General features: G+C 42.5%; 1 protein-coding gene across 1 annotated transcript; it reads right to left on the minus strand.

Moving 5' to 3' along the window:
- Nucleotides 1-8,373: 8,373 nt before the first annotated feature.
- On the minus strand, nucleotides 8,374-10,500 carry LOC139305097 (leucine-rich repeat neuronal protein 3). The gene has a single exon (XM_070929035.1). It carries the CDS (start codon nucleotides 10,498-10,500, stop codon nucleotides 8,374-8,376), a length of 2,127 nt encoding a protein of 708 aa, XP_070785136.1.
- Nucleotides 10,501-11,129: the final 629 nt, after the last annotated feature.

Genomic DNA, 11,129 nt, shown 5'->3' on the forward strand with positions numbered 1-11,129 from the left:
CTTGGATCTGTTTGTTAGCTTGTTCAGTCGGTTGACGAAACTGTCGCCGGTCCCTCAGGAGTCTGTCTGCTTTCAATATCATGCTTCATAAACAATATCCAATTTGGACTACTGAACTATGAAAATACACTGCGCGAGCTTGGGAGGGAGATGACAAGAAATCAACCAGCTGTATGAGGGATGAGTAAAAGCACTGGTTTGCTGTGAAACAATTCAAATTTATGTTTGTGTGTGATTGAGTGAATACAACATGATGGTTTAATCTAAAGAAAAGAAAGGTCTATCAGTAGAATCACTGCTTTGTTGAACCTTCATAACAAAGCTATCCATTCATTTGGCTGCCTACCTGAATCACACACTAATGTGGCTTTGGTTGAGTTACATCAGAGTATCTCTGTCTGTCTCCTCACCGTCGTGGGCTTAAGACCTCTTTGTTCAAAGAGCGGTCCCATTCCTTTGATTGAATCCCCCTCATTACCTCGGTTCGCTTTTTGATTCTGATCTGGCTTAACAACCCCTCTCACATTTTCTCACCTCTGCTAATCCTTCGCCAGAATCGCAGACGATGGCACTTGCTCAATCTCTACGCCCTCCGTTTGAGGCCAGCGGGGAGGACTCGGGAAAACCAGCGTCTCCCTGCTCCAAAGCGAAAGCCCTTCGAGACAAAAATAGTCATTTCTTAGAATCGAGATCCAGCGAAGAGTCTTTCCCACTAATGGCCTGCAGGACTAAGAGAGAGGAGCCAGGCCCTCGTTATCACCCATGTTCTTTTGGACGCACTTCAGAGGGCTGAGGAAAGCTTTCTCTTTCGACAGAATTGAGACAGGGCTTACAAATGTCACAAATCTGTACAGCTAGTCGCACAGCTACAGAGTACATAAATAGAGGGCTTTTAGTCGTATTCATTTATTTTTTAGCCCTTTTTCTTGACACATTTTTCGTTACTGATCTCAACATGTTCAGCGGTGGGCCTTCACAAAACTATGTGGTAGCCTTTCATTCCCCAGTGAGAGATAAATGTTTTAACACGGCCTCAAAAGAGAATAATTTGTTATTGGGACAATAATGAATGTGATGGTATTCCACAGTCTGGTGCTAATTCCACCATTAACATAAGACAATTTAATAGGTCGCTCCGTTTCTTTTATTTCATAGATGAACAGCTTTCAGTCAGTAGAAACATCATTCTGGATGCGTACATTATGGAGGAGAGCAGACTGCCAGACTGTTAACTACCCTGCTCCCTTCATTTCAATTGCAAATAATCTAGATAGATAATTTATGTAAAACACAATTATCATCAATATGAAACGGCCACTCAGTTTTAGCCGTGATCAAATCTAAACTGGTGGATTTGTCTTATCTGGAGATGAGAGGAAGCGGGAGAGAAGAGGAAAAGCGCAAATATCAACAGAGAGAAAAGAAAGAAAGGGAGAAGAAAAAGGAAATGTATCAAAAAGATAATGAAGATCAAGCACAAGGCTTTGGTTATTGTTATTCTAGTTTCCAGGGAAGCGTGTAATGAACTGAAGGAATATGGTTGTTTTGTATAACCTTACTGCAAGCCACACGCTGCTCCACAGCGTATGGAGCCACACAGAGCCGCCATCCACAAATATAGGGGGGGGTTGGGAGGATGATTGATGGCAGGCTGCAGCCATTTGTGTGTCCATTTTGGGAGCAAGTTGAAAATGTTGGTGTAAACAACCCTGACAGACAGCAGGGAGACGCGTACAAAGACATCTTGTCCTTACTTGTAGCTTGATTAGCACGGAGGCCTGAGCAAAGGGACAAAACTGATGAGCGCCATGTGTATGAATATGCTTACAGCGCAGTCAGCGTGCACAGGTACAAGTACAGCACTTTATGTTGCACTGATGTGTTCCTCCGCCGAATGGCCCTCAAGAGCCTCGACCCGCATCTAATAAAATCCATCCCTCTCTCCGCCCAACGCTGCCATCATTACATCAAAGAATAAGGCCGCCCGTGATGATGAAAGAGACGCACAGAGCCATTTTATTTAGGCCATGGACCCCCACATTCCTATAGTACACAAATTCTCCAGAGCTGAGCGACAACATTCAGCATTTTCTGAAATTAAGAGGAGATAAAGAATACTAATATAGTATAGTTATACATGTGTAATGGGGCAAGTGAAAGTCAGTTGGACTCCGGTTTCCCCTTATAGATACACTGCAAAACACTATTTGTTATATGTCTATATGGAGGAAACCCTGTTCTTCTACTTAAATTAATGATGGCATGATATTGTCACCATCTTTGGAGTATAAGGTCAAGACAAACATGACAAAATAAACGGTAGAACCAATCCTTCAAAGAAGAATTTATTTTGGAATACAAAGAGCAAAAAGATAAACTAAATGTTTCTGAGTCTTATCAGTCAGATGGAGCCAGCAAACACGACATTAAATTATGACATTATCATGAGAATTTGTCATTTAAACACTAAAATGTATTAATGTACTTGCATTATAAGTATAAACTGTTCACACAATTTAATCACTGGTTTCAGAGTGCCTTAACTCTGCTTTACGAGGGGCTTGTCAGGTTTTATTTCATAGTTAGAATATGTTTAAGGTGGTTACTCCTCAGTTAAATGAACTATTGTACAGCTGCACTGAGAATGTGCTGTTTGTGCCATGCCAGCCAATCATACTGTATTATGATTATTTGAGCGTTGTTCATGGTTTTTACTCTAATTTTGCTCATGTTGCCTTTTCAAAGTAAGAGCACACTGTTATTCTAGGTCATTTCATCCAGGATTAACAAATCAAACATTTAAGTGAACCAAGACGAACCAAATTAGATGGATGAGAATAAGCAGGATTGTTTTAGCTGACTAACATCATGTTTCTCGTGCTGATTAGTCAAGCCATGTTTGTAGAATGGGGCCAAAGCCATTCTAGCTGAGAGACAAACATTAAAAGGGTGTGCAAGCACTTGTACAGTAGGATTTTATATGATTTTTCCCTTTTTTTTTTTACTTAATTTCTCTCCCTATTTCTGAATTCCTCGTTGGCACCTCACTTAGTGAATAGAAACAAGCTCATTTAGATGTGCCAACAATCTAAAAACAAAACAGTACTTTTATGTTTTTTACTGCCTCTGAGCATCATTGATGGGTTTTTTCTGCCATGCTGTTGTGTACTATCCTTCTAGTATTGTGTTGCAAATTTATGGCACTGTAATTGCTGCAAAGAGTAAAGTGGCATTAATCAGACATTTTTATGTATTAATCTATGAAAATTCCTGCATGTTTCTGTATTTTTTACCAAACGTTCTTGCACACAAAACTTAAACTAATTGACGTTAAAGTTTTATAACCGTAATTGTCCATCTCCACCTCTCAAACGCTCCCCTGGTTATACTTTATGAAAAACTGTGACAGTTGGTGCAGATGCTCTATCAATTTGGCCAGTACATAATTACCAGTGAGTAAATGTTTAGTTATTTCAATCAAAACAAGTCCTGGAGACTGCTCTGCCTCAAGGCTCAGTTGTAACCAGCATGAACAACTATAACCTAACTCTTCTTCAAACCTTCAATCTGCCTAATGGAGGGCAAAGTTGGAAGCAGCTCTATTTACAGATGGATCTGAGTGAAGCATAACAAGCCTGCAGTAAAATGGTGGTACTTACACGGGGACTATAACTGTAGGTGGCTCTTCCCCCATTTCACAACAAGACTTTAATGTTCAGCGATGATTAATGTGTCCTGCCTTTAATATCGATGGCCTCTGTAGCGCTAATGATTCTGATGGGAGCGATGGTGCATCAGTGCCATGAGGTTGACAATGCTTTATCAAACCTACTTAGAAAAGGCTGTTCCTCCATGTCCTTACATATTTGCTTGTTAGCCCCCCCCCCCACCCTTCTTTTTTTTCTTTCTTTTTTTTTTTTTCCTATCTCAATCCATCATTAATGTGAGCACATGCATGTGAATAACTCATCAGTCCCGGCATCGATCTGACCCAGGCTGCGACTGCATGCCCGATTCATAGAGGAAACAGCAGTGAAACAAAGGGAGGCAGCAATCAATCAGTAGCCCAGGAAACCAATCATCTATTTGAGAATGGGTCTTCCAATTAGCGGGAAAGCCCTCTGTGGTGTAGTATTCAATCCAGTTTGATTTTTCACTGTGGCCAACGTAAGACTTATGGACCCCTATTTATCAATATGTTGCTCTAGGTTACTTACAATGAGAAACCTTTAATTTGCATGGCCGCCTGAATCAATGGACTTCTTCTTTTTTTCCATGTGGAATTTCAATGATGTCAGAGGAAATATGTAAATGTGAAAGCAACTCGCATCTCCAATGCAAAATGGGAGTGACTAATAGCAGCTGTGTTTTGGGAGGCACTTTCTCTGTATGTTAATGGATTCGCATGCATGTCAATGTGTGTACATGTGATTATTACCGCAGAGACCGGGGGGTGGGGGGGGGGGGGAAACACATCATTTTTTTTTTTTTTTTACTGCATGTTTGGAGACACCCTGGGAGTGATGGTTATGGAAATGGAGAGAAATGCACACACACACACACATACAAATGGCTTTTGACTGGTTGCTCTTTGATGAGCCGTACCAAATCTGCTGTGACGTTCTGTCTCCACTTTTCAAGAAATACACAGCAATGCATGTTCAGAATAGCGATGCGCCGGGCAAATTCGGGCTCACCAGTGATACACAGTGCATGTATGAAAAAATCACCTGTCGTCGGGGGTAACATCAGCTACAGCATAAACGCATCAAAAGGTGATGAGACACAAAACAACCCACAGTGCTGCAGCAGAATTGCTTTAATTAGAGAAAGATTCATCATCATGATTGTATGTAATATTTTTTCTGAAGTGCTTCAAGTGACTCCAAGAGGCAAATCCATTTTTATTCTGTCATGAAAGCAATCAGTGCTTTGTTATTGCAATCCATAGGTCATCTGGTTGACTCTCCGGTAGCTGGCTACAAAGGCCTTAAAAGCAGGCAGGCGGTGGCATTAAACATAGCGCTAGCAGCAGGGTTGTAAATGCATGTTGACATTTCACTTTTCATTGGAACGTGGCTGCCTGTAGCTACACTGGCTGACCTACGTGGAAGTTTGTAACTTTAATAAGCTGATAATTCAAACATATAAAAGTGCCTGTAGCAGCTTGAACATTGTTTGCTTTCTGAAGCCCTCGCAGTGCTATAGGACTTTTTTTTTTTTTTTATCTTATCTCAGATAGAGGGGAAGTTAAATATGCAATTTCAGCTTCAAAAAAGAAACACATTTATTGTGAGAATATGAGCTTCTTGGAGAACTATTAAGCACAAAGTGTTTCCTACATGCTCGAGGAAATTACAGTGTTCCCATATGCACACTGCACAGCAGGTCTAAATCAACTGACACACTCACAAATGTACCTTTCCTGTAATACATTTTCCCATTTTTTTTCATCTAATAATGTGAAAGGAAAATTACCTGCCTGCCGCTGACTTAATGATTGCCTTGTGTTGAAAATTAAATGAATAAATACACTCTTGAACTTGTGCATCACACTGGTGGATGGCACTGCCAAATCTCAGGCCACCTAACAATGATCTTCGCGAAAATTAAAATGACTATGTAACCAGTAGGAACCCCCATCCATGAGCCCTCACAGAGCACACTTTAATATCTGCCTCAGAGCAGATGGCTCTTTTTTGAATAGAACAAGGTGGCTTTAATATTTGAAATATTTGAAGATTCAGCGAGAAACATAATTTTTCCTTCCTCACTGCGGATTAAATGGTGACAGCTCACTGGTTCTTTTCATGAGGGATTTAAGTTAAATCCAGAGGGTTTTTTTTTCTCCTAGTATAGGTTGCTTTGAAAGAAAATGCTATCACCCAAACTCAAATGCCTGCCAGTGCCAGCGGAGGGAGAGTGTCGACGGCAAGAGGCGAGAGAGAGAGAAAAGAAAGATCGTGGAAGTGCATGAGATTGGGACAGACAGCAGGAGAGATGATTTTCTGGATAACATTCAGCTTATTCACTCGAGTACGTAATCAAATCAAATATGAAGAACAATATGGCTAATATGCTAATTTGCTTTAATCTCAAAGAACATGTTTGGTCGGTGAACTCATTTAGTGGCTTCTTTGTCATGTTGTGTTCCTCCAAGCACGCAGACTGAGAAGGACTGAAGCTGCAGCACCTCTGGGTATGACGAGCTGGTTGATGTAGTGCTCGAGTGTGTGTGTTTGTGTATGTGAGTGCTCGTCTAATGTTCTTGTTTTTTCTTTATGTCAATGAGTGACCTTGGATTTGTGTTTTTCTGTATAAGCATGCGGGTATTCAGCTCTGCCGGACTTGTTTGTGCATCCGTATTTGTGCCTGTATCTGCAAAGAGACAGACTCAATCTGACCTGAGCATTACCTGAGGAGCACGCCGCGTCGTATTTTTTTTTAACTCCCTTTGTCTTTGACAGATAGCTTAGCTCTAAAAGCCTCTGTCCATGGTGCTGAAGGCTGGCCTGATGTATGAGTGTTAGGGCCTGTTTGATAAATCCACCATGTCACTCTGCCTCTGACAACCATTCATCATGCTTGGCTTTCTCATGTGAAATGTTCGGTGTGCTGGATAATTCAGTAAGACAAATAAAATGCGAGTCCCAAAGCTTAGGACTCGGCTCCGTCCCACCCTGCGTCAACTTTTCAGTACAGTACTTTATCTCTCTGTTGTAGGGACGCTGTGTCCCTGTCTGAGCACGAGCAGCAGCAGCTGTAGCTGTAGCTCAGTGACTATATTCAGACCAGCTGAAGGACGAACATGTTCTTAATGAGGCGGCTAATGAGTTCTGTTCTTTTGTTGCTGTTTTTTTTTGTCTTCTTCCCAGGGTCAGGACGACTATTCAGCCATTCAGCTGAAGTCTCCTGACTTTTCCCCCAGTGGTCTGACTCAGAAGACAGATTTTTTTGTTCTGTACCACTTGGTCATTATCAATATTTTGTTTTACATGCTTGAAGTTGAAATGTCACAGATAAAAGTCATTACACATTTACCCCGTGGTTGGATGATGGCAAAAAGAAAAGCATAATTATAATACCATGCATTTTGGTTTGAACTACACCATTTTGTTATGACAAATATGAGAAGAAAGCAAAGGAGAAAAGTAGGCAATTGTTTGTAAAAGAAACAATGACATTTATTTTTTTCTTAGCACTTTTCTTAATTAGTCTGTTGTGCCCATTGATCACATATAGTACAGTTATATAAAAATGGCTTTTTAACTTTACACCCAAAGCAACAACGAAATGTTTTCTTAAAATATGTATGCTAAAAATACTGAGAAAGTATTTCCACTAAAAGTACTGGAGAATAGCTTGTGGTTCTACAATGATGACATGGCCGTGTTTCGCTGTGGCTGACGTGTTTCTTCCGTTCCTTCTCTGTTTACCTCATGTAGTTCTTGTTGTAGGCACTTACCAGGGCATAACAGACCGCTTCGCGAGGAGATAACGCATCAATCACCTCAGTTTTAATCGACCTGTTATTTTTTGTTTTAGTCCAGCGCATTTTTTTTCCTAGTCACCGTTGCAATGAGAACTACACAGCATAAACAGCCATTTGGCAAATGTCCTCTCTAGATACTCATTTTGTAGCTGAACTTCATTAAGCTTAATATGACGTTGTAATCAAAAGTAGTCTGGTTCCTTGCCTTAATTTAAAACCCATTGAAACTGTTCAGATACAGAGGATTTGTCATTACATCAACATAATAGAATATATAACAATATTTCCATGAAAAATCAAGAATCCATTTTAAATAGAAAAAGGGGGGTATATTTCATCAAAAGGCTTACACCATAGTCACTGTTATTGGTCTACTCTACTAAATCTCCCTTCCCATAATAGACAGGTGTTATAACTTTATCTCTAACTCGTCTATGGATGTTTTACAAAGCACAGACGGTATTGCTTGGGACCACACGGACAGTTCCACAACTCTGAACACATTTAACAGTCAATTACAAGAGAGTTGACCACCATCATCATCATCATCATCTTCACTTTCTTCTCTCTGCCTGCATTTCTCCATGAATGGCACTGAAATATATCTTTTTGCAGTAAATGCCCCTTCTTGTTGATGTTAGCTTGGTTTGATGGAACGGTTACAAAGCCACCTCTTCAGCTAGGGTTGAAACTGGGAGATCACGTAGCCTATTTTAAATTGTTCCATCCCAGTCCAATAATAGTGTTGCCAGTGTATCTGTGCCGGGGGGGGGCAGCAATGGGTATGCCTTTGAAACAGTAATACAGATTTGTCCACCCCTGCCCCATGGCCTTGTCCATTCAGTGTGGTTGGTGTGTGGTGCTCTACAAAGCTGCGCTTCTTAAAAGGCATTGTCAGATACATTTATGACTGTGGCTTTCACTTCCACTCCACTTGGCAGTCCCTTACCCGAAACCCACAGCTTTGTAAAGAAAGGAGAGTGCGTACCGGTAGCTTCCACTGGTGTCAGCGAAGCTTTGGAGTCGCATTTCCTTATATCCCCATAAAGGTGGTGGTTCCTCAGAGACACATAAATAAGCAGACATGCCACTGAAATCACAGCCAAGAGCACACCAAAGACGGTGATTACTGCTGCGTCCCATTTTTCTGTGTCCTTGGCTGCCAGCTCTAATCCCTTAGTGGTGACATTGACACATTTGTTGTCGTGGTTGTAGTGGATGCTGCGGACATCCACACATACTTTGTAGTGAGTGGCGGGGCTGAGATGGGTGAGGTTGTAGACCTGGACGTCAGAGGGAACCCTGGTGGTGAACGCCGTGGTGGGATGGTTAGGATCTGACATTGTGTACCATTTAATGTTGGGAGCCAGGGTGCCAGAGCCGGCCTTCCACGAAACCAGGATGGAGTTTGTCTCCACTGATTTGATTGTGACATTCAGAGACCCATTTGCAGGTTGGGGAAAATATCCATTCACCTCTACTGAAACAGATTTAAGATCAGCTCCAACCAGATTATGGGCAACACAAGTGTAAAGACCAGCTTCATTTTCTGTTACATCATAGATGTCAAACGTTCCCTCTGGGTGCATATAGAACTTGTCAGACACAGTGTTAGGCAGGACCCTGGTACCAGACGGGGTGATCCAGTAGATGTCCGGCTCTGGTTCAGCAAAGGCCCGACAATGGAGTGACACCGAGCTCCCATTCTGTGCTTTAATATGCCCCGGCATGCTTTCAGGAGAGATGAGTGGCAGACAAATCTCCATCATCTCCCTAAAGTGTACCTGTCGAACATGCTGGCCCTCGTACTCCGGGGGCTCCACACAGTACAGTGAATCAGGCTCCATGAAGCGAATGTTGGTCTTGTTCATGTTCATCCAGCGGACTACGCAGTCACAGCGGATGGGGTTGCTGTGCATGCTAACCTCTCTGAGATTTGGCAGGGACTCGACAGTAATCCTGTGGAGGGCACTGAGCGCATTGCCATTTAGCATTAGGGTTTCCAGCCGCGGTAGTTTGTAGAAAGCATTAGGATGGATATAGGAGAGTTTCGGATTGTTGGTGGCTTCTATTTTGGTCAGCTCAGGGAGGTTATTGAGGGCAAAGCTATCGATGGAAACTAGTTCTGGCATGCTATTAATCCCCAGTTCTTTCAGATGGAGCATATCCACAAAGTCCCCTCTCTGTATCCTTGCAATTGGGTTTTTATTTAGATCCAAAAACTTAAGGTTTTTTGCATTTCTCAGGGCAGAATGAGGCACCTCTGGGAAAATATTATCATAGAAAGAGATGCTCTCGAGGTTATCAAGACCAGCCAGTGCATCGTCAGGAAGCTGAGACAGGTTCATTCTTGTGAGAACAAGACTGCGGAGGTTACTGAGAGGTTTGAAGTTCATATCATCAACAGAAAGAATAGGATTCTCACCAATCATCAGGATCTCCAGATTTGGCATGGGCTCGAACCACTCTCTTTTAATTACCTTCAGCTTGTTTGAATTGAGGTGGAGCCGCACAAGGTTGCTGAGACCCTGGAAAGCCATTGGGGAAATGGAGGAGATGAGGTTGTGATTCATGTAGAGCTCCTGAAGATTGGCCACCTCAGCAAGACATCGTTCAGGCAACTCTCGTATCCAGTTTTCCTCCATGTGAAGGGACAGCAGCTGAGGAAGATTCCCCAGATGGACGTCGCTGATAGAGGATAAGTTGTTTTGCGATAAATCAATCTCTGTGATGTTGGCCAGGTAATCCAAGGGCCGGTCAATCTTGGCAACATTGTTTGTTTGCAGTAAGAGTACTTGTGTGCCAACTGGTAATTTTTCCGGCAGGCTAAAGAGTCCCACGTCATTACAGTCAACTGTCTGTGCCTCCATGTACACCGAACTGGGAGAAAACCAGGGTCTAATTTCACATACACAGAGCTTCGGGCAATCAGGCCTCTCCTCTGTGGCCACAACAAAAGAGGCCATGGCCAAGCCAACAAGGAGATCCACGAATGACACGTCCTTCATATTGGACCGATTCCCTCCAGTAAGAAATTGGTCCTTGTAGATTAAGTGGTCTGAGCTGTTAACTTCACAAATAATGAATCATTTGCTGCAGCTGCTGAGGCGATTGACTCACCGCCCCTGCCACCGCCGCCACCAGCACCACCACCACCACCAACTGCAGCAGGGCTCCCTAAGGTTTTTTTTGTCTTGCTGTGTAGACGCCCTTGGATGTAATGACCAATCACTCAATGTTGCCTGCTGGTGTCAGGGTTCGGGGCCGAGGCTGCAGTCAGGCAGACCCGAGAAGGTGGGAGGGGGAGGGGTAAAAAGAAAATTATGGACTAATATTATACCTCAAAGGACTTATGTTAAGCACATTTATAGGTATCCATGAAAAATCAGCTCTGTCTTTAAAGATGGATGTCCTCATTGATTGTCGGTACTAGCTCCCAGAGTCCACAGCCCAGTCCATTCCTACCTGTGTGTGCGACAAACAAGACAGAGAGAAGCGGTGTGAGTATTGGGTGATAACTGAGGTGGTCAGGGAATGTCATAAGAGAAGGATTTGGGCATATTGACATTTGGTATAGGCATACAGATGCATGTTGACATTTATACACACTCCTTTCAAGACATAGAACCATGGATTT

Source organism: Enoplosus armatus, chromosome 22 (genome assembly GCF_043641665.1).
Source record: "Enoplosus armatus isolate fEnoArm2 chromosome 22, fEnoArm2.hap1, whole genome shotgun sequence".
NCBI classification, from domain to species: domain Eukaryota; kingdom Metazoa; phylum Chordata; class Actinopteri; order Centrarchiformes; family Enoplosidae; genus Enoplosus; species Enoplosus armatus.